General features: G+C 41.1%; 1 protein-coding gene across 1 annotated transcript in view; it reads left to right on the plus strand.

Annotated features, from left to right (window-relative positions):
• The window catches only part of RFTN2 (raftlin family member 2), a 78,352-nt gene extending 54,456 nt beyond the window's left edge, over window positions 1-23,896 (plus strand). Inside the window, exons 8-9 of the mRNA XM_032860152.1 lie at window positions 8,756-8,834; window positions 23,014-23,896. Coding sequence (XP_032716043.1) covers window positions 8,756-8,834; window positions 23,014-23,283 — 349 coding nt within the window. The 3' untranslated portion in view covers window positions 23,284-23,896. The remainder of the gene's footprint in view (window positions 1-8,755; window positions 8,835-23,013) is intronic.
• Window positions 23,897-24,283: the final 387 nt, after the last annotated feature.

Here is a 24,283-nt window from a genome sequence, read left to right on the forward strand (position 1 = left end):
CAGTGCCCCTGGCTCAGTCAGTGAAGCCTCTGACTTTGGCTCAGGTCAGGATCTTAGGGTCCTGGCTCTACACTCAACAAGGAGTCTGCTTCTCCCTCTCCCTCTGCTCCTTTCCCTGCTCCTCCTCTCTCTCTCTCTCTCTCTCAAATAAATAAATAAAATCTTTTTAAAAAATTTAATGGGGGATGTGGGAAATTAGAGGAAAAACATCTAAAAAGAAATTAGAGGAAAAATATCTAAAAAGTCTTCTTGAGGAAGCAATAATGAAAGAGTTGAGCAGAAGACAGGTGATATGCTTGAGGACTTCAGTGAAGGAGGAGGGCTGGGCTAAGAAAACTGTGGTGTCTGAGGGAGACCTTCAGGAAAGAACAGATCTCCCCAAAGCAGAGGAGAGGAGAATACGCCCGATGGCAGACAGGGCTAAGTATTTATCACTCAGTTTCACCTCCCGTAGCAGCATTCATCTAGTGGCCGCCTCTAACACTCTAAAACACAAGGATTCTGAGACTAGAACCAGGCTTAGCAAGAAGGAACACAATGACCGGTTAGTGACGTCTGCCACGTGCGCAGAAGGCGGGAGGTTGATGTGTGAGCACCCCAAGTTATCTCTTTTCTCTGGCAACCTTAAGCAAAAACAAATTAACAAACAAACAAGAGAAAACAGGAATGTGCAAGATATATTCAAGGAAAAGTGAATACAGGCCGATGAATTCCTAAAGACCTCCTCTAATTTAAAACCCAAAGAATTCAAGACTGATTTTTGCCAGATAATAAATGTGAAAGGGGAGGGAGCATATGTATCACGTGTAAACCTACAAACATTCTCCCGCACGTCACCGTTGCATGTACTCCTGAAACAGTCTGTCTTCAACACACACGGAGGAAGTACCCAAAACACAAACGGGGGTAACTGTAACCACTTGTGTAATTTCCACTGGACAGTCCACCGCTATTGGCGCCTTAGAAGCACCCTGTGTATTTCCTACTCTTTCCACTCAGGGGTAACATCCCAGTTTTTAGGATAATCACTCCCGTGCTTGGCCTAAGAATTTGATCATTCATGTATGTATACCTAAACAATGCTGGTTTTGAAATACATACATATATGTACACACACACACACACACACACATACATAAAATATACTTCAACGTGTTGTTTCTTTCACTTAACATTGTAAGATTTACCCTTGTTGTTTCCTGTAGCAATTTATTAATCCATCCTGCTTACTGGTGATGGCGTTGCCTCTAAACGCTCGGTTCTGACAAGCAGCGCTGTCCTGGACATGAGCAGGGATCCTAGCGCACGGGGCCACGACCTTCTCAAGGGTATAGATCTAGAAGTGGAAGTGCTGGGCCATAGGGCATTTCTTTAGCTTTATTAGATAAAGGCCAAACTCTTTCCAAGTGGAATGTTGCAATTTGTGCTCCTAACCACAGAACAGGAAGTCCCTATTGCTCCAATAAAAATATTGTCAGATTTTTACATTTTGCCATCCTAGTGTGGATACAGTATGATCTCGGTGTGGTTTTAATTCGTTTTTACGTAGTTACTACTGAGATTAAGCATATTTTCATATGTTTATTGGCCACTTGGATTTTTCTTTTGTAAAAAATTTATTTAAATCTTTCTCCTACATTTGAAGTTCTATTTATAAGACTTTTTTTATATATATATTGGATATAAGTCCTTTGTTACATGTGTTGAAATTATCTTCCCTAATTCTTTGTGGCTTGTCTTTTTACTCTTTTTGTGATATCTTTTGATTAACAGAAGTTTTTAATTTTAAAATAGGCAAATGTATCTATCTTCACCCTTCTTGGTATATTAAAAATAATCTTCCCCAGGGCACCTGGGTGGCTCAGTGGGTTAAAGCCTCTGCCTTTGGCTCAGCTCATGATCCCAGGGTCCTGGGATGGAGCCCTGCATCGGTCTCTCTGCTCAGCAGGGGGCCTGCTTCCTCCTCTCTCTGTCTGCTTCTCTGCCTACTTGTAATCTCTGTCTGTCAAATAAATAAATTAAATCAAAAAATAAAAAAAGAATCTTCCCCTATCCTAAAGCAGGAGAAAGGGGAAAGGGGAGAAGTGAATTATTTTTACATTTGGCTGTAATATGAGACATTTTAATATCTCTAATTAACATAAAATTCTCTAGGTACAGTTATCATAAGCTGGTGTACCTAAAGAGTAAGTTTTGTGAGGAGGAGAAGGAAGAGTTAAAGCTTAAAAGAGTCATACTAAACATCAATGAACATCATAGATGTAAAAATACCTAAGAAGCCTTTTGTTTCGCCTCCAAGACTTTGCTCACTTGTTATGATTTTTTTTTTCTAATGCATGTTGTGGATACCAATACATTATCATAGAAACCAAGTGACCACTTTTTCATAAAGTATTTGAGTCTTCAAATATTTACTGAGCACCATTTAGAAAGGGGATCTCCTGCTAGTTAACATGCAAGATGCAGAGGTAGGGAGATAAGATCCTCAGGGAGCTCAGACGTGGTAGCAGGGAAACATGTACCCCGGGAAAGGGAATGAGCTCTATGTGATGTTCCATGGGGGCCTCAAAGGGAGGTGTTGCTCTTCAGTTGAAGACTGAAGACTGAAGACTTTCTGCAGGAGGTCATCCTCAAAATGAATCTCAAAAGATGAGCAGCCTGGAAAGAGGCAGAGCTGGTGTCATGGGCACTCCAGTGGGAGAATGCCACAAGCAGGAATTCCGAGATGAGACATGAGCAACTGACAATTCACACAGGACTATCAATCTTGGGGGTTTTTTACACTTTAAAAAACGTAGAAAGACTTGCTCCCATCCACCCACAAATTCTATGTGCTTCAGCTCTGTTTCAAAGATCCGTGAGGGGCACCTGGGAGGCTCAGTCCGTTAAGCGTCTGCCTTCAGCTCAGCTCCCGGTGACAGGGTCCTGGGATTGAGCCCCGCACCGGGCCTGACGAATGGGGATCCTGCTTCCCCCTTCCCTCTGCCTGCTGTCCTCCCTGCTTGGGCTCTATCTCTGTCAAATGAATACATAAAATCTTTAAAAAAAAAAAAAAAAAGATGTTTGAAATCATAAGCAAATATTGGACCAAACACAAGTTCATGTTGTCCTCATAACTTCCTGCAAAAATAATCTACAAGTTTAAGTATCACTAAAGATACTATCAAACTGTGATAGAACTGCTTTTCAATCTTGTTTTTGTGCTTGTTTTAAGTAATGCTGTTCACTCTTAACTGAATTCATGGGGTAAATTTTTTAAGGCACAGTTTCATAATACACCTTATATGTGGTACTTAAATGCCAAACGGGCCAATAACTAACTTACTCCTGTCTCTCCTTCCTTTTGCCATACAAACACCAGAACCTGTGCGGTCTGTTTAAACAGTCTAATTGGCCCAAGGAAAAAATGAACACTTGTCTTTATTTTCTTCATTATTCTCCCATACAACTCCTAAACATTATAAGCTGAAATGATACATTTGGGAGATGCTACATAATGTCTGAACTTCTGCAAAACAGTCTGTGCTTATCCATTCATTACGAAGTTTTCCAGTCAGAATGGAATTAAATAAGGCCTCTCCTCTCTGTAGTCAAGGCTTTACTGAGTTCATTCTACATTTCTTTTTTTTTTTTTTTTAAGATTTTATTTATTTATTTGACAGAGAGCAAGACAGCAAAAGAGGGAGCACAAGCAGGGGGAGTGGAAGAGGGAGAAGCAGGCTTCCCACCGAGCAGGGAGCCAGATGTGGGACTCAATCCTAGGACCCCAGGATCACAACCCGAACAGAAGGCAGACGCATAACAACCAAGTCACCCAGGCGCCCCTCTACATTTCTTGTAAAGATAGTATGGTGTTATAGGAAATACAGGAGACTCAAGACAAAACTCCGAAAAAACTCTGGGTCTCAATTTCATTATCCATAAAATGAGAAAAATAATATCTTCTGTGCTCACGTTAAAGAGCAATCCTAAGGGGGTGTCTGGCTGGCTCAGTCAGTGGAGGGTGCACGTCTTGAGCTCACCGTTGTAGTTTCGTGCTCCAGCCTGGATGTAGAGATTACATAAAAATGAAATCTTTTTAGAAGGTGGGGGGCTATGATAAGAAACGAGCGTGCTCATTTACATGGAAAGGACTCAGTACATCAAAAGCAAACACAAATCCAAGTTACCCTTCTTAGTTCAGTCCATGAGGTCTTCTGCTGTTGGAAGTCGTTCTTTTTCTTGGTAGTCTGTTGAGGCCATAGCAAACCCCACTCCTTTAAACAACACCAAAACAGAAAGTCTTCCTTTTGTCTTCTCATGAAAGGCATAGGAGGAGGTAAGGAAGAAGAAGGAAAATTTATTGAGCGTCTACTACGCTGCAGGATCCGTGCTAAGAATTTTTCTTCCACCACCTCACCGGTACTGTAAGAACCACCTCTGTTTTACAGAAGAGAAAGAGAAGGCTCAGAAAGCCTGGGTGACTAGCTCAGCATCACGTAGCTAGTAAGTGGCAACACTGGGATGCAAACCCAGCATTGGTCTGACTCGAAAGCCATATATGCTGTTTCCCCCACACTCGACTACCTCTCCAATAAATATGTCACCGACCAATGATGTGTCCGCACATTTCAAAGCTGGTCAAAAACCCATTTTCTTTCCCATCTGTGGACTGATTCCTCTGCTTCTGCTGTAAATACAATCCTGGGCTCACTTTCCCCAGATCCTACGCTAGTGTTGGCCCACATTGAAAGGTGAGTGTAATACCAAGACAGAGAGCAAAAGGCCCTTGTCCCATGGGACAGCAGCAGTGCTGGTGGCCTCTCTTGCTTCTTCTAGGTCTATACCTGCCCTCTGGTTTTTGCCTGATCCTAGGTATGAACTGAGAGCTGACTGGGGCTTTAACCTTTCACTCTACTTCAACAGATTTGGTCTGGCAAGATGCCTGGACCTGACCTGGCTCTCCCACCAGTCTCATTTTCCAGGAGGCCTCACCATCTGACCTTTGCCTTATCTCCTTTAATCTGGATCAATGTCCCAGATCCCACATGGACTTTGGCCTCTGGAGTCATGCTACTTTCCTGGTCCCCTTTCTGCACTAATGACCCTCCTTCCCCTTCCCCAGACTGGGCCCTTTTATGCCTTCCCTGCTCCCCACCACTGCCTGCAGGGAACTGAGCAACCCCAGGCCTGCCCCGGCTGACCTGTTCCTCATGCTGCCTGTGCCCTCATGCTAACAAGGGCACAAGGGATTATCTGCTGCCCTCGGGAAGGAAGAACTAGTGGATGTTTTTGCATCTTTGTAGACTATTCCCTTGACCAGCTTATCCTTGCAGCTTATACTCTTGACCAACACAGGTTGTGCCAGAAATCTTTCAGAGCTTGTGTGTAAATCAACCGTTTCTCAAAAGCCGCGTTCATTTCTATTACATCAAAGCATGATTGTCTATTAATAATAGTATAAAAGAGAATTTGAAGATTCTTAAATTCCTCGCAGGAAAATTGCTGTAGGGAATAGGAGACAAAGGTTCTGTCCTCTAAGCATCCAGGGCATTTGAACAACTCTCTGGTCCTGTAATGCCATATCTGTCAAATCCTTTCAGAATTGTGCTATGGGGCAAATATTCTATCCCAGTTCAGTAAATAGAATTACTTCAGGAGCCACAAGAGACTGAAGCACTCATCCTGCCAACTAGTTGTCCCTCTGTAAAGCTTCAGACTTCTTTCCCTTAGTTCCGCCATGTTTAAATACTTCAGACCAGAAAGAGTTCCATATCCCACAGTCGTTCTGAAAATAGCAGGACACATTTTAAATCAGAATGGCCCTGGGGGGCTTGGCTGGCTCAGTTGGAAAAGCATGCAACTCTTGATCTCAGGGTTGTGAGTTCAAGCCCCACAGTGGATACAGACATTACTTAAAGTAAATAAACAACAAAGACAACAACACCAAAAGAAAAATTTTAAAAATAAAACTTAATGTGAAAAAAAATTCAGAATGGCTCTCAGAAAGCCAGGAACATAGCAGTCTCAGACATATTTCAAATTGAGGAGCTTGTTCTCAGGACCTCCTCAAGATATGGGAAGAGACTGTCCTCCCACAGTCTTACCTGGGCTTCTGGAGACTGTCCTAAGACAGTTGGCCTTTAAGAAGTCATCTATTCATTTACTGTTTTATCCCATTAGGAAAGGTTGCGAAGCCTGCTCTAATTCAAACATCACACCCTAGAGCATTCAGACCTGTACCATCCTATAATGGGTTGGAAAAAACTCACTACAGGGGTCATTCACAATCCCTGCCCTGACATTCTCCTGCTTTCTATTCAAGAAGAATAAATCCCTCCTCATCTTTGCATAGTTCTAGGCCTGGTTCCCTCGTGGGATTCTCTAGCTGAATCATACACTTTGAACAGTACCCAGAAACGAGGGGTACCCTCTCCCCTCACTTTTCTCTTAGAAGATATTCTAGATTCTGAGACATTTCCCTTCCACTTAACTCCACCGTACATCTCATTAAATGAATAGGAAAAGCAGAAGGAATAGACAAAGTAGAAGGAAATCACATTTGTTGTACACATTCTAGTGGCAGGCACAGCGGAGGTCTTCATACACATCCACATACTTACCCTTCGCAAAGTCCCTTTGAATGAAATGAAAGTTAGAGAATTTTAAAATGAAAGTTAAAATTAGTTAAAAAAAAGTTAGAGAATTTTAAAACTTTGCTAAAGACACCAGCTATGAGGTGGTATCATCAGCTATTATGGAAGAGCTGGGATTTAAACCCAGGAACTCTTTGGCTCCAAAGCCACTGCTTTTTCCAGCATATCCTGTACGTCCCAAACACAGACCAGCCTATTCTGCACACCGTTAGCCTCTTCCCTGTATGCCTATGTCATAACCCATGTCTCCTGATGCTTGTTCCCAAAAGTAACAAAATACAGTTGGCCCTTAAACAACATGGGTTTGAACTGCACGGGTCCACTTATAAGCAGATTTATTTTGATAAATATAGTACAAAACTGTAAATGTATTTTCTCCTCCTTATGATATTTTTCATAACATTTTCTTTTCTCTAGCTTATTTTATTGTAAGAATACAGTTTATAATATATTTAACATACAAAATATGTGTTAGTTAACTGTTAATATATTTGGCGAGGTTTCCAGTCAACAGCAGGCTCTTAGTAGTTAAGTTTTTGGAGAGTCTAAAGTATATGTGGATTTTTTTTTTTAAAGATTTTATTTTGTGGGCACCTGGTAGCTCAGTGGGTTGAGCCTCTGCCGTCCGCTCAGGTCAGATCTCAGGGTTCTGGGATCAAGCCCCACGTCGGGCTCTCTGCTCAGCAGCAAGCCTGCTTCCCCCTCTCTCTCTGCTGCCTCTCTGCCTACTTGTGCTCTCTCTCTCTCTGTGTCAAATAAATAAATAAAATCTTAAAAAAAAAAAAAAGATTTTATTTTTAAATAATCTCTACCCCCAAACTGGGGCTCAAATTCACAACCCCAAGATCAAGAATCACATGCTTTACCTACTGAACCAGCCAAGTGGCCCCCCATGTGGATTTTTGACTGGGGTAGGGAGGGGAGGGGGTTGATGCCCTTAAGCCCCACGTTGTTCAAGGGTCAACTACACTTCATACCAAGTCTTTTTTTCTAATCAAAGATAAAGTTAAACTAAACTGATATTAGACTAGAAGCATTCTTTTAAAAATAAAAAAGAAGCAGTCTCTCATTACCACTTTGGGGAAAATTTTGCTATTTCTCAAAATCCAACAGTAGCAGTAAATTTGGGATTTTCAGATGGCGTCGGGTTGACATATACCGCTAGGGCCGGAGTTTCAATGTTGCATTTGTTTTCCAGAAAAAGAGCTCCGCATAAAATGCAGCTAATAGTGAGGTTTTGTTTGGGTTTTTTGCATAATAAAAGTCGTAACTGAGCAACATTAGCTACAGACACTCCTCCCATAAATCCATGGAGACTGTGAAAAGCATTTCAGAGAAATACAAACCCCAAGGAGTCTTTGGCAAGGGGTAATTTGCCATGATGATAGTTAAATAAGGAGAATACTGAGTAGCTGACTACAAAGAAGCATCTGAAAATAAAACTAGCTGTGGCTCAAGCCCCTCATCTGAAAATGTATATAAAATCTCTCACATGTGGCAGCCTAAATTAGTCTTCTCTTCTTATGAGGCAAATTTGACAATGCATACCAAGAAGCTTAAATCATGCCCTTTTGACCTAATAATCCCACTCCTGAGACTTTATCTCAAAGAAATAAGTGTTAAGAATAAGGAAGACTATCCATATTTTACACAGCATTATTTAAAATTTAGTGGAAAATTGGAAACAACCTAATTTTCCAAAAATACAGGAAAGGCGTAATGCATTTTAGTATCTTAATTCTTTGAGAGACTGCAGCTATTAAGAATATGACCACAAGTGTACAAACAAGGAAAAGGGTGTTTAATGAAAAGCATAGAACACAAATGTGGAAATTCACATGTTGATAAAGACTAGGAGGGGGCAAAAAATATATAAAAATACTTACATTAGCATATTGAGATTACAAGTTCTAAACAAATTTTTCTTTGGTAAGGACTGTATTCAGCTTTTAGGCATTTTTTCTTGTTTTTCCAGTTAGAACTTATATAAAATCATATTTCATAATTATTTTTGGATCAGAAGATTATATTTACAAAGGATACATATGAAATATTCTAGCCAAGGATGAAATTGAGAATTACTAATTTGCAAATACTAATGTTATTGCTTTAATTTGCAGTGAAGGGAATTTGGCTACAAAACAAGTTGTGTTCCTTCAGAGACCAGTTATGTGGAATTCAGCTGCTCAAACACCAGAAGTGAGTAAAACGGATGCTTTATTACTAAATGTTCTATTGAAGCATTTAATCCTTAACTCTCATTGTGATTCTAAATGGTGAATACAGATGAGGAAATGTGGACTTGATATGGAAATATTCTCTAAACCAACATATAGCAACAAAGGAAATGTGTCAGTAACTCAGTGCTGGGAGACAGTTCTGAAGGGGATCAAAATATGTCACCCCAAAATCTGCCACGTGGGCAATGTATAATTTTCAGCTGAACGCAGTTAAGAATCACAGACATAGGAGTAACTTTCTATCCCTTCCCTTTGTGATAAAAAGCAGGGCATAAATTTCTTTTTTTTTTTTTAATAAATTCCCCTTTTTAAAGATAACACAGGGTTGCCTGGCTGACTCAGTAGACTCTTCATCTTGAGCTCACTCTGACTCTTGATCTCAGGGTTGTGAGTTCAAGCCTCATGTTGGGTGTAGAGATTACTTAAAAAATAAAATCTCGAAAAAAAGAAAAAAAGTAACATAAATTTCCATTTGTAAAGTTGTCCTCCTTCCCTGTACTAGGAAGAGAAGACTCCTACTAATCATCAGAGATGACTTATTGCTAGATGTGGGACTGACTTGAGTCTACATAAGTAAATCTTACTAAAATAACCCTTATCTTCCATTAGGTTCACCACATATGCACCTTTCCACAGTCTGCTGCCCATAGAAGCCCAAAGCCCTGTTCCTTTGTCTAGTCACTTTGCTAAAATCATGTATAAGCTCCCAGGTCTAACTGCCTCTTTAAGTTTTCACTTTTTCTTTGTGAAGCCCCCATAGACATCCAAAACAAACCTTTTCTCATGTTAACCTGTCTTTTGTTAGTTTAACTTGCAAGCCTCATGGGATAAGAGGGTAGAGGAAAATTTTTGTGAGTGTCTAATATTACAACAGACATACGGATGGCCCACACACATGTGAGAAGATGGTCAGCATCGCTAATCAAAGCGATGATGATCACTAATCAAATGCAAATCAAATCGCTAATCAAATGCAAATCAAAGCTGCAATGACAGATCACCTCACGCCAGTCAAAATGGTTAATATAAAAAAGATAAGAAATGAGAAGTAGTGTGAGGATGTGGAGAAAAGGGAACCCTTGTGTACTGTCGGTGGGAATGTAAATTGGTGCAGCCACTGGGGAAAACTGTATGTAGTCTCCTCAAAAAACAATAAAGCAGAATTACCGTATGATCCAGTAATTGCACTTGTGGGCATTTATCCAAAGAATTTGAAAACACTAATTTGAAAAAAGATATGCACCCCTATGTCTACTGCAGCATTATTATTATTTACAATAGCCATGATATGGGAAAAGTCCAACAGTCCATCAATAGGTGAATGGATAAAAAAGGTGCGATCTCTCTCTCTCTCAATATGTATATGTATATATACGGTAGAATATTATTCAGCCATAAAAAAAATAAAGTCTTGCGGTCAGCAACAATATGGCTGAATCTAGAGGATATAAGGCTAAGTGAAATAAGTCAGGTAGATAAAGACAAGTACCATATGATTTCACTCATATGTGAAATTTAAGAAACAAAACAGATGAAAAAAGAAAAAACAAAAAACAAAAAAACACCAGACTCTTAAATATAGAGAACAAACCTGTGGTTACTGAGGGGAAGTGGGTGGGGAGATGGATAAGATAGGTGAAGAGGATTAAGAGTGCACTGATCTTGATGAACACTGAGTAGTGGATGCAATTGTTGAATCACTATTTGTACACCTGAGACTAACATAGCACTACCAATACTACCATGCATTACCAATACTGTAGTTTTAAAATAATAATAATAATAAATAAATAATCAAATAAAAATATTATAGAGATTCCATGTATATGATAGTCTCAAAAAGATAAAACTATAATGTGGAGAACAGATCAATGGTTGCTAGGAATTAGAGTTTTGGGGAAGGGAAGTGATAAAGGGATCCTATGGAGGTTTTAGAGGAGATAATGGAACTGTTCTGTATCCTATTGTGGTTACACAAAACTATGCATAGCTGTAGAAATTCATAGAACTATATATACTTTTAGCGTATAATAATCTAAAAATTAAAAGATTGCTTTATAAATCACATAGACTACATTTCTTATGTCTTTGTCCTTCATTAAAGACTTTCCTTGGTAGAAACAAAAAGAAGAGTAGAACAGATGAAACTAGGACCTGGTTCTTTGAAAGAATTAATAATATCAAAAAACCCTTGGCCAGACTTATCAAAAAGTAAGGAAGAAGGACCCAAGTAAATAAAATCATGAATGAAAGAGGAGAGATCACAACCAATACGGAAGAAATACAAACAACTATAAGAACATATTATGAGTAACTATATGCCAGGAAATTAGGCAACCTAGAAGAAATGGATGCATTCCTAGAGACATATAAACTACCAAAACTCAAACAGGAAGATATAGAAAACCTGAACAGACACATAACCAGTAAGGAGATTGAATCAGTCATCAAAAATCTCCTAAAAGAGATACGTTCGTTAGATTACTCCTTTCTGCCCGTGGACGCCGCCGAGTAAGCATCGTCATGTCTAAGTCAGAGTCTCCCAAAGAGCCTGAACAGCTGCGGAAGCTCTTCATCGGAGGTCTGAGCTTTGAAACAACCGATGAGAGTCTGAGGAGCCATTTTGAGCAATGGGGAACACTTACGGACTGTGTGGTAATGAGAGACCCAAACACCAAGCGCTCCAGAGGCTTTGGGTTTGTCACATATGCCACTGTGGAGGAGGTGGATGCAGCCATGACTGCAAGGCCACACAAGGTGGATGGAAGAGTTGTGGAACCAAAGAGGGCTGTCTCAAGAGAAGATTCTCAAAGACCTGGTGCCCAACTTAACTGTGAAAAAGATTTTTGTTGGTGGCATTAAAGAAGACACTGAAGAACATCATCTAAGAGATTATTTCAAACAGTATGGGAAAATCGAAGTGATTGAGATCATGACTGACCGAGGCAGTGGCAAAAAGAGGGGTTTTGCTTTTGTAACATTTGATGACCATGATTCTGTAGACAAGATTGTCATTCAAAAATACCATACTGTGAATGGCCACAACTGTGAAGTAAGGAAAGCGCTCTCTAAGCAAGAGATGGCTAGTGCTTCATCCAGCCAAAGAGGTCGAAGTGGTTCTGGAAACTTTGGTGGTGGTCGTGGAGGTGGTTTTGGTGGGAATGACAACTTTGGTCGCGGAGGAAACTTCAGTGGTCGAGGTGGCTTTGATGGCAGTCGAGGTGGTGGTGGATATGGTGGCAGTGGGGATGGCTATAATGGATTTGGTAATGATGGAAGCAACTTTGGATGTGGAGGAAGCTATAATGATTTTGGCGATTACAACAATCAATCCTCAAATTTTGGACCCATGAAAGGAGGCAATTTTGGAGGCAGAAGCTCTGGCCCTTATGGTGGTGGGGGCCAATACTTCGCCAAACCACGAAACCAAGGTGGCTATGGTGGTTCCAGCAGCAGCAGCAGCTACGGCAGTGGCAAAAGGTTTTAATTACTGCCAGGAAACAAAGCTTAGCAGGAGAGGAGAGCCAGAGAAGTGACAGGGAAGCTACAGGTTACAACAGATTTGTGAACTCAGCCAAGCACAGTGGTGGCAGGGCCTAGCTGCTACAAAGAAGACATGTTTTAGACAATACTCATGTGTATGGGCAAAAAAACTCAAGGACTGTATTTGTGACTAATTGTATAACAGGTTATTTTAGTTTCTGTTCTGTGGAAAGTGTAAAGCATTCCAACAAAGGGTTTTAATGTAGATTTTTTTTTTTGCACCCATGCTGTTGATTGCTAAATGTAATAGTCTGATCATGACACTGAAAAATGTGTCTTTTTTTAAAATGTGCTGTGTAAGGCTAGTCTACTCTGAAGCCATCTTGGTATACTACCCCAACAGTGTGAAGTTAGAATTCCTTCAGGATGATGCGAGGTTCCATTCGAAATTTATTTGCAACCTGCTTGGGCACAGAAGCCATTGTCTCCACAAACCTTGGTGTAGTTGAACTGACAGTTAATGTGTTGTGACCTGGAGTTCACCATTAAAAGGTCACCCAAGCAAAGTCCTGGAGTTTATTTGGTTATTAATATGATTGTTGGCACATCCTATGCAATATATCTAAATTGAATTATGGTATCAGATAAAATTATAGATGGGATTAAAGCTTGTGTATCATCCATTATCATGTGTAATCAATAAACGATTTAATATTCTCTTGAAAAAAAAAATCTCCTAAAAAACAAGAGCCCAGGGCCAGATGGCTTCCCAGGGGAATTCTACCAAACATTTAACGAATTGATACCTATTCTTCTGAAGTGGTTTCAAAAAATAGAAATGGAAGGAAGATTTCCCAACCCTTCCTATGAGGCCAGCATGACCTTCATCCCCAAACCAGACAAAGACCCCACTAAAAAGGAGAATTACAGACCAATATCCCTGATGAACATGGATGCAAAAATTCTCACCAAGATACTTGCCAATAAGATCCAACAGTACGTTAAAAGTACTACTCACCAGTCACCTGGGTGGCTCAGTGGGTTAAGCGTCTGCCTTCAGCTCAGGTCATGATTTCAGGGTCCTGGGTTTGAGGCCCGAGTCAGGTGCTCTGCTGGGTGGGGAGCCTGCTTCCCCCTCTCTCTGCCTGCCTCTCTGCCTACTTGTGATTTCTGTCTCTGTCAAATAAATAAATAAAATCTTTAAAAAAAAAAAAAAAAGAGAGAGACTACTCACCATGACTAAGTGGGATTTATTCCCGGGCTGCAAAGATGGTTCAACAGTTGTAAATCAATCAATGTGATACACTACATTAATAAAAGAAAGGACAAGAACCATATGATCCTCTCAACAGATGCAGAAAAAGCATTTGACAAAGTACAGCATCCTTTCCTGATCAAAACTCTGCACAGTGCAGGGATAGAGGGAACATATCTCAATGTGATAAAAGCCATCTATGAAGACCCACAGTGAATATCATTCTTTCTTTTTTTTTTAAGATTTCATTTTTATTGATTTGACAGAGAGACACTGAGAGAGTGAACACAAGCAGGGGGAGCAGCAGGGGGAGAAGCAGGCTTCCCTCTGATCAGTGAGCCAGATGTGGTGCTTGATCCCTGGACCCTGGGATTGACCTGAGCCAAATGCAGACGCTTAATGGCTGGTCACCCAGGTGCCCTGCAAATATCATTCTCAAAGGGGAAAACCTGAGAGCTTTTCCCCTAAGGTCAGGAACTCAACAGGGATGTCCACTACCACCACTGCTGTTCAATATATAGTACTAGAAGTCCTAGCCTCAGCAATCAGACAACAAAAAGAAATAAAGGCATCCAAATCCACAAAAAAGTCAAACTCCCCTCTTCACAGATGACATGATATTCTATGTGGAAAACCCAAAAGACTCCACCCCAAAATTGCTAGAACTCATACAGGAATTCAGCAAAGTAACAGGATATAAAATCAGTGCACAGAAGTCCATTACATTTCTATACACTAACAATGAGACAGAAGAAAGAGAAATTAAGGAGTCAATCCCATTTACAACTACACCCAAAACCGTAAGATACCTAGGAATAAACCTAACCAAAGAGGCAAAGGATCTACACTCAGAAAACTATAGCACACTCATGAAAGAAATTGAGGAAGACACAAAAATTGGAAAGATGTTCTATGCTAACAGATTGGAAGAACAATTATTGTTAAAATGTCTATGCTACCTAAAGCAATCTACACAGTCAATGGAATCCCTATCAAAATACCATCACCTTTTTTCACAGAACTGGAACAAACAATCCTAAAATTTGTATGGAACCAGAAAAGACCCCAAATAGCCAAAGAAATGGTGAAAAAGAAAACCAAAGCTGGTGGCATCACATTGCCTGACTTCAAGCTCTATTACAAAGCTGTCGTCATCAAGACAGTACGGCCCTGGCACAAACAGACACAGAGATCAATGGAACAGAATAGAGAAGCCAGAAATGGACCCTCCACTCTATGAGCAACTCATCTTCAAAAGAGCAGAAAAGAATACCCAATGGAAAAAAGACAGTCTCTTCAACAAATGCTGTTGGAAAAATTGGACAGTCACATGCAGAAGAATGAAACTGGACCACTTTCTTACACCACACACAAAAATAGCTCAAAATGGACAAAAGACCTAAATGTGAGAAAGGAATCCATCAAAATCTGAGAGGAGAACACAGGCAGCTAAGTCTGTGATCTCAGTCACAGCAATATCTTGCTAGACACGTTTCCAAAGACAAGGGAAACAAAGGCAAAAATGAACCACTGGGACCTCCTCAAGATAAAAAGCTTTTGCACAGCAAAGGCAACAGTCAACAAAACCAAAAGTCAACCAACAGAATGGGAGAAGATATTTGCAAATGACGTAACAGATAAAGGGCTAGTATCCAAAATCTATAAAGAACTTATCAATCTCACACCCAAAGATCAAATAATCCTGTCAAGAAATGGGCAGAAGACATGAACAGACATTTCCCCAAAGAAGATATCTAAAAGGCCAATAGACACATGAAAAAATGCTCCACGTCACTCGCCATCAGGGAAACACAAATCAAAATCACAATGAGATACCCCTCACACCAGTCAGAATGGCTAAAATTAACAACTCTGGAAATAACAGATGTTGGTGAGGATGCCGAGAAAGGGAAACCCTCTTACACTGTTGGTGGGAAGACAAGCTGGTATAGCCACTCTGGAAAACAGCATGGAGGTTTCTCAAAAAGTTTTAAATAGAGCTACCCTGTGACCCAGGAACTGCACTACTGGGTATTTACCCCAGAGATACAAATATAGTGTCTGGAGGGGAACCTGTACCCCAGTGTTTATAGCAGCAATGTCCATAATAGCCCAACTATGGGAAGAGCCCAGATGTCCATTGACAGATGAATGGATAAAGAAGATATGGTAGATATAATATACAACTGATACTATTCAGTCATCAAAAAAATGAAATCTTGCCATTCATAATGATGGGGATGGAGCTAGAGGATATTATACGAAGTGAAATAACCCAATGAAAGAAAGACAATCATCGTATGTTCTCACTCATCTACGGAATTTAAGAAACAAAACAGAGGATCATAGGGAAGGGAGGGAAAAATAAAACAAGTCTAAATGAGCGAGGGAGACGGGGATCCTGGGTGGCTCAGTGGGTTGAGCCTCTGCCTTCAGCTTGGGTCATGGTCTCAGGGTCCTGGGATTGAGCCCCGCATTGCGCTCTCTGCTCAGCAGGGAGCCTCTCCCTCTGCCTGCCTCTCTGCCTACGTGTGATCTCTCCCTCTCTGTCAAATAAATAAATAAATAATCTTTTTTAAAAAATGGAAGAGGAAAAAAAAATGGGAGAGGGAGACAAATCATTAGAGACTCTTAATCATAGGAAACAAACTGATGGTTGCTGGCGGTGGGGGGAGTAGGGAATGGGGTAACTGGGGGGTTGGCATTAAGGAGGGCACATGACACTGGTTATTATATAAGATTGACGAATCACTGAACTCTACCTCTGAAACTAATAATATATGTAAATTAATTCAATTAAAAAAACAATCTTGCCAAAAAAAAAGAGAAAAGACTGTCCTTGATAATGAAATTCTCATGAAGTAAGGCTACGCAGGGTTAAAGCAATGTCCTTCCTATCTTGTTCCTTTTATCTATTCTTATTTTTCTTTTGGTGGGAGGCCCCTAAATGAATTCAAGGATGTGACATTCAGTAGGATAAGAGATTCCCAACCAGGATTTTAACTCCATCTATTAAATGTTCCCAACTTTTTCTTCCAAGATTTTTTCTTCTAAGATCTTTGGAATTCAGAAAAGAATTTCTTTTTTTTTTTTTTAAGGGAGAAGATATCTTTTTTTTTTTTTTTTAATTTGACAGAGATCACAAGTAGGCAGAGAGGCAGGCAGAGAGAGAGGAAGGGAAGCAGGCTCCCTGCCAAGCAGAGAGCCCGATGCGGGGCTCGATCCCAGGACCCTGGGATCATGACCTGAGCCAAAGGCAGAGGCTTTAACCCACTGAGCCACCCAGGTGCCCCAGAAAAGAATTTCAAGATTCTTTTTTGTTTCTTTTGAAGACTCAAAACTAATCAAAATTTTTTATTACCTAAAAGTCTCTATTTCAGTTAAATTCTTCAGCCCATTTCTCTTTGATAATTATAGAAAAGTATTTAGTTTCCACTAACTCAGAGTAGAGTTTCCACTCAGTGGTGTTTTCAGGAGTAGAAAACAAAACATGAAAAGGATTCCAGGGGATGGGGTGCGTGTGTGTGTGTGTGTGTGTGTTTGTGCGCACGCACACATGTGTGCACGAGCGTGCCACACTCCCCAAGCCTCCATACCTTCATCTATAAAATATGGACAATGTTAGTACTTACCACAGGGTTGTGAGGGGGATTCAATTAGAATACATGTAGAGAGCTTAGCACAATGGCTGGTCATATGAAATGTCGCTTTTGTTTTCAATAGGAACATTTTTCTTTCAATACTCGATAATTAAACACTACAATAATTCTATGGAAAAAGTGAAGAAGAATCTAGAAATTCGTAATGACACTCCATTCTCCAGCTAAAAATTACCTTCAGCTAGTACGCAGGAATGTAGTGTATTAATGTTTTTGATTATCCAAAAAACATATACATATACATATACATGAAATATGGTAACATATTAACATGTTTAGAATTAGGTAATGAGTGTATAGTGTTTGTTGTATTATCCTTTAAACTTTCTGTCTACTTGAAATTTTTCATAATTAGAAAGTTGGGGAAAATCAAGCTAAAAAGCATTAGTCATCAACAACTTTTTCATGTTATTAATCAGTAACTAACTAGTTACTAAGATGCTATACCAAAAAGGCCCATAAAGAATGACTTAATACAACAGATGAGTCTTTCTCTCCCAGTCGTCTAAAGATGGGCAGGACCTCCAGGGTAGGGCAAGGCTCTGCTTCATGACTGGTCAGCCCTGCTGCCCTCAACATTTGGCTTCTACCTCTGGACCCAGGGCTGGTCACAGTTGTTGCTATGTCCAGCCAGCAAGAAGGAAAGAGGAATTCCAGACATTCTTCAAAGGCACTGACCCTTAAGTCACATATTTCTTCTCGCATCCCATTGACATGAACTTATCTATGCCACCATGAGGATCTGCAAGGGAGGCTGGGATATGCCATCTGGGCAACCATGTGCTGGTGCCACAGTGAAATAGCACATGGCCGGCCACAAATTGCAAGGCATCAGCAGGGAGGAGTCCCATTATTGAAAGAAGGAGAGAATAGGGAGACATGAGTTTAATGTTTAATTTATTTTATTTTCCTTCTTTAGAGCAGTTTAACATTCAAATAATATTCTTGTCTTTAAAATTTACCTCAAAATGAATGATTTCAGGAGGTAAAGCCTTCTTGGGCACATCTATGGAATCCTTTCTCTAACACAAACCTAGAAGTGAAGAAGCAGCAGCAGGAAAATGTTCTAAATTAGATCTTTTCCAAAGTAGCTATAATAAGGTCATAAAAAACTAAGAAATATTTAAGGTACACCTTAACTTCTTTCTTTACCTTACAGTGAGACGATTACTAGACTTTGTTCTTACCTTTTCAGTCATCTGAAGTTGATATGAAATTATCTGAAAATCACAAGGGTCATACTTTACTCATCAACTGTTAGTACCCTCAACTGAGGTCCATGTGAAATCAAGTCAGGTGCCAGTGTAAGCAGAGGATGTTGCGTGTCTCAAAGAGCGTTTAGTAAAATTCAAGATAAAAGCATTTTGCTTTTATATTTAATGATATTCTTCACCTAGGGAATGCTTTCACTCGAAGCAAATGGGTTTTTCCTGGTATGAGCGGAAGAGGAGTGGTTCCTGCTGCCACAGGGCAAGGTTCAGGCTGGAAAACAGCTCTCTTCGAGGCCGCCCATGCTATGACCTCTTGGTGTCCCTCCCCGGGCTTGTAAGGGACAAAAACCCTGCTCAGACAGCCTATGTATATAAGGGAATTTATTGGCTTCTAGGTGGGAAGGATACTGGCATAGCTTACAACATCAAAAAAGGTCTATAAGAACCCTCAGGTACTGACATGAGAGATTCAATATTGCCAGGATGTTCTTCATCGGCGTGTTTCATCTTCTATGTGCGTATGTGCAGAGGGCTTCGGATAAGGTGAGCATGGCCACCTCACCGAAAAGAGCTTCTTAGGGTGCCTGGGTAGCTCAGTCAGTTAAGCATCCAACTCTTGATTTAGGCTCAGGTCATGATTTCAGGGTTCTGAGACTGAGCCCCCACTGGGCATGGAGCCCGCTTAAGATTCTCTCTCTCGGAGCACCTGGGTGGCTCAGTTGGTTAAGCATCCGCCTTCAGCTCAGGTCATGGTCTCAGGGTCCTGGAGTCGAGTCCCATGTTAGGTTCCCTTCTCAACAGGGAGTCTGCCTCTCCCTCTGCCTCGCCACTCTGCTTGCGCTCGCTCTCTCTCTCTCAAATAAATAAATAAAATCTTAAAAAAAAAAAAAAGAAGAAGAAGAAAAAGAAAAGATTCTCTCCCTCTCCCTCTGCCCTTTCCCACCCTCTTCTCTAAAAAAATAAAGAGCTTCTTTATCTTACAGTCCATCTAGCAATCCCAGGGAAGGACTCGGATTGGATCTGATTGGGCCATGTGTCCATGCAGCAGCAGAGAAGAAGGTGGATAGGAAAGCTGGCTTTTCCTTCCCAGACTTGAATAATTTTGACAACCCCAAACTGGGATGCCCCAGGAACAAGTTCTGTGAGCAAGCACGGGTTGTGTCTCTCCATATGTTTTCAAAAATCTTTCAAACTCTTCCATGTAGTACTGGAGCTACATTTCAGCTTGCAGAGTCTTTCTGATCCCAGCCCCCCAAGCTCGAGACACACAAGGAAGACACGTCCTGAATGTTCACTCCAAGTTTTTACTGCTTTATAAACTTCATTCTTTCCTTTTTGTTTTTAAGACCCTGACAGTGAAAAATGGAAGCCAGAATGGTAGGATACCCTAAATTCAACTGACTTGTCATTGAGTCTCATATATTTGAAATGGGTCACCCATTTTTAGCAAATATTGACACTGATTCTCAAAAGTTAATAGATTTTTAAATTTTATAGTGAAAATATCAGGAAAAAAAAGAAAAGTTACATGAATAAGCCTGACCATGTATCATGGAAATTTTCTCCTTATTGACATAGAGAAATACTAAAAATAAAGTGCTAAGTTAAAAAGTGTGTTGTACACATCTATGTGTGCATAAGCAAATACATACATATTTACAGAAAGAAACAGTAAAATATGGCAAATTTTAACAGAGGTATCTCTGCAAGATAGGATTGTGGGTGGGTTTTGTTTTTCTGTTTTTGCCAGGCTTTCTACACTGAACATGTATTATTTTTGTAACTGAAGGAAAATTACATTTGGGAAACACACAAATCTTTGACCTTAAATCTACTCATATTTTTGCAGCTGTGGATGATACTGAGTTCAAAGAATGAGATAAGATACTTGGGATCTAGTTTGAGACCAACAATTCCCTGACCTTGGGCAAATCCTGTCTTTCTTCTGGGCCTGGATCCTACCTCTATAGCATGACGAGTTATAGTAGATGATCTCTCAAGAACTGGTCAGGCTCCTACATTCTAAATTATGAGAACATTGCAACTTGATCTGTTGGAAAAGCTATTAGCTCACATGGAAAGTGGGGTAGGGGAGGCAATAGCATTGCTGAAGATGTATTTATTAAGATCATATGGTAAAAAAGTAAAAGTGTTCTGAAATATTTTTTAGACTTAGCATGCTAGGTATTGTCATCTTCTAATATTTGAAATTTACATTTGGTGGCTACTTGCTTATTAATACTTATCTAAAAGTAAATTACTATGAGTATCATATCATTCTGAATAACACTCACATTTTATTAAGAAAATTCTCCTTGAGGGGTGCCTGGATGGCTCAGTGGGTTAAGCCTCTGCCTTCGGCTCAGGTCATGATCCCAGGGTCCTGGGATCGAGCCCCGCATTGGCTCTCTGCTCAGCAGGGAGCCTGCCTCCCCCTCTCTCTCTGCCTGCCTCTCTGCCTACTTGTGATCTCTGTCTGTCAAATAAATAAATAAAATCTTAAAAAAAAAAAAGAAAGAAAAAGAAAATTCTCCTTGAGTATGTGAACTGGTTGACATACAATAAGGAATTTATTGCAGAATTTACGTTTGGCCCTGTTCCTGGTGAGAAAGGAAAGATCCAGGCAGCCAAGTGCTCCCAGGCATCCCTGCCTTCCTACTTTTCTCTCAGTCAGCACTGAGAGGTCATTCAAGAGTGAGCGCGTTCCTCCTGCGTGTGGGAGAGGGCGCCAGCGGTTGGCCGCACTCATCAGTCCTTCCTGCAGCCGCGAGGCCGAATCATCACTGACCAGCTCCCAGGGACAGAGAGAATGTGCCATTCTCAAACTTAACACCCGAGGATAAAGCCGTCAGGTTCCACTGCTTGCATTAAATCCCATACTTCTGGTGTGAGAATCCAAAAGGAAAGGATCTGAGATCTGATATTTGCATTTGGTGAATACAAGGGAGCCAATGGAAGTGTCACAGCACAGCCTTGTCTGATTTGGGACCATGAAGGCTCTTGTTGAGGCAGGACCCACTCGCCTTAAACTCGCCCAAGGCCTGCAGTAACTCTGCCAAGAAAAAGAACTATAAACGCCTTCTGTGCGACTTGCTGGGGGCTGCTGCTTCCCACACAAGCAACGTCACACGTGGTGGTTGCATTCCATGTTGGCCTAGTAAATCTAATTTAATAAGGCTTTTGTTTGCGTTGTATATTTGCCATGAAAACCAGCAGACAATACTTTCGTATTTTACACACTACAATTCAACAAACCTATGGGTTAACAGAGTTTTCTCAGACCAGCCTGGGCATCTGACTTCTACATTTTTTTCCTAAGTTTTATAATTGTACCTCTTGCATTTAGGAAAATACAATCCTAGGTTCTAACTAACATGTAAATGAACTTCCAAGAAATAAACTGTGTAAATTGGGAAATTACTATGCTTTTTTATTTATCTTTTTAAATTTTATCTTTATCTTTTTCTGTTTATCCTTGTTCAGACTTTTGTACCTAAGAGGATGTGATCATATTTTTTTTTTTTAAGATTTTATTTATTTGACAGACAGAGATCACAAGTAGGCAGAGAGGCAGGCAGAGAGGGAGGGGGAAGCAGGCTCCCCGCTGAGCAGGGAGCACGATTGCGGGGCTCGATCCCAGGACCCTGAGATCATGACCTGAGCCGAAGGCAGAGGCCTAACCCACTGAACCTCCCAGGCGTCCCGGATGTGATCAGATTCTAGTATGTGCCGTTATCAGTATTAAAGATGCCGTTGTAGGGGAATGTCATCAGGCCCCGGAACATCCACTTGTTAAGTTGCTACAGTTTTCTCCCCGAGATTTCCTTTTCTTGACTTAGATACCTTATTTTGACTTGTTACCTTGGCAAAGACCATGTCCTCCTCACTCTGAACTGCACCAGGGACATCGCAAACACACCCACAGTTTCTCGGAGAGTCCGCAGACCGAGCTGCTCCGGCGGGCTGCGGCAGGACGAGGAGAGACGGGGCAGCGCGACCCGGGAAGACCCTCCAGCCACTCTGCGTATAAACGTGGTCGGAATCACGGAGACTCCTCGGCGCCGCCGGTGTCTATGGGACCTGGGTGTGAGGTGGCCAGCGCAGAACTTTTGTGCCGTCTGGCTCCTAAGCGACACCAAGAAGAAAAATGGAACCTTGATGTATTTTTACCCTGTTTTGTTCCCCAAAGTACGATCTCGGCAGGTTTCTCTCCCCCAGCCCGAGGGACCCCTGTACGTGTACCAGACTCGTACACAACCCATCAATGAGCAGAAGGATGCGCCGGGAAGCTGCTGGGCGTGTGCAACACACAGGAGCTCGTTCTCACCTGGGGCGGGGGTGGGGGTGGGGGTGGGGGTGGGGGTGGGGGTGGGGGGTGAAGGTGGCTCGGAGCTGGTCCTGGGAGACGAGCAGGATTTTGAAGGGAAGCGCGGAAAGGACATTTTGGGCAAAGTGTGGCCTGGGCTAGGGCGGAAGGGCAGGAAGGCCCCCACCTTTTTCACCTCCGGTTGCCGATCTCTTGTGTTTCAGAGGAGAGCCAGCCGGCACGTGAAAGGTGAGGACAGGAGCAAAGTCACCAGCAGGAGCATCGGGTCGGACACGGCCGCATCGCCGCCGGCAGCGAGCAGAACCCTGCCCGAGGAGCGCCGCCTCTGTCCGTCGAGGGAGTGCTGGGCGAGCGAGCGCAGGCCCGGCCCGCACGGCGGCTCCGGGCTCAGCAGCAGCGACAGCGCGCTGCGGGAACTGGACGACGGGCAGTTTGACCAGGAAGACGGAGTGACTCAAGTCACTTGTATGTGACCGACGAGGTCACGCCACAGAAGGCCCTGTAAATAATTATTCCAATAATCGCCAACTGACTTTATTATATTACTTCATCTGCATTTATGTAATACCTTAAATTTTTCCAGACTCGGGCTTTCCTCTAATCTGCATAAACTTTGGTTCAACCTCAGACAAGGAAACATAACCAACATATGTATAAATTTAGAATCATGTTTACACCTCTCTCAACGAAAACATCTGTTGAAACAGATGTTTCACTAGGTTATTAACCAATAATCTACTTCAGTTTCTCATGAATGTACAGGATATACTTTTCGTTCAGTTCCTGGAGAGAAAACTAAATAGATCAACCAGTATTTCACCTAATTAGAAAGTTCTCAGGAAGTCAGAATCTTACTTAAGGTAAAAAGCAATCTCTCTCTCTTTTTTGAAATCCCTCTCTCTCTTTCACATACCTGTAAAGGGCAAAGTAATGAAATACCTATTTCCTGAATATAACAATTAATCCAAATTTTGTCTTTTAGTGATGACATGTATATACAAAGCAAGCTCCCATTTGTTAAAATTTTCTTCAAAAACATCATTTTGTATGTCTTTGCTTTTAAAGAAAGGGTCACCAAGTTACCAACCCTGTTGAGCTTCAACTTTATTGAGCTCAACTTTATTGCTTCTAATGGCCTAGATATAGAGCAAAGCAGTCTTCCTCAAAATTCAATATTTCAATCCGTAATCTCAACATTTAAAAACTTTAGTAGAATGAAATAATTTTCTTCATCTTAAATTGGAAGAATAAAAAGGTACTCAAAGTCCATGTGTATGGAGACCCATCTCTTCTATCTCTGCTTTTCTTGCTCTGCCTTGCCCAGTCTTTCATAAAGATTAAAATTCTACATCATAGAGGATTTTCATCTATCTATGAAAGGCTTACTTTGAAATGTGGGAATCTTCAAGTGAAATACAACTGACTTTGCCACTGATGAATGCAGCCTATTATCTATTTTTATTAGCATTGGTG

This window comes from Lontra canadensis, unplaced genomic scaffold, assembly GCF_010015895.1.
Source record: "Lontra canadensis isolate GAN:19392208 unplaced genomic scaffold, GSC_riverotter_1.0 scaffold18, whole genome shotgun sequence".
Lineage (NCBI taxonomy): Eukaryota > Metazoa > Chordata > Mammalia > Carnivora > Mustelidae > Lontra > Lontra canadensis.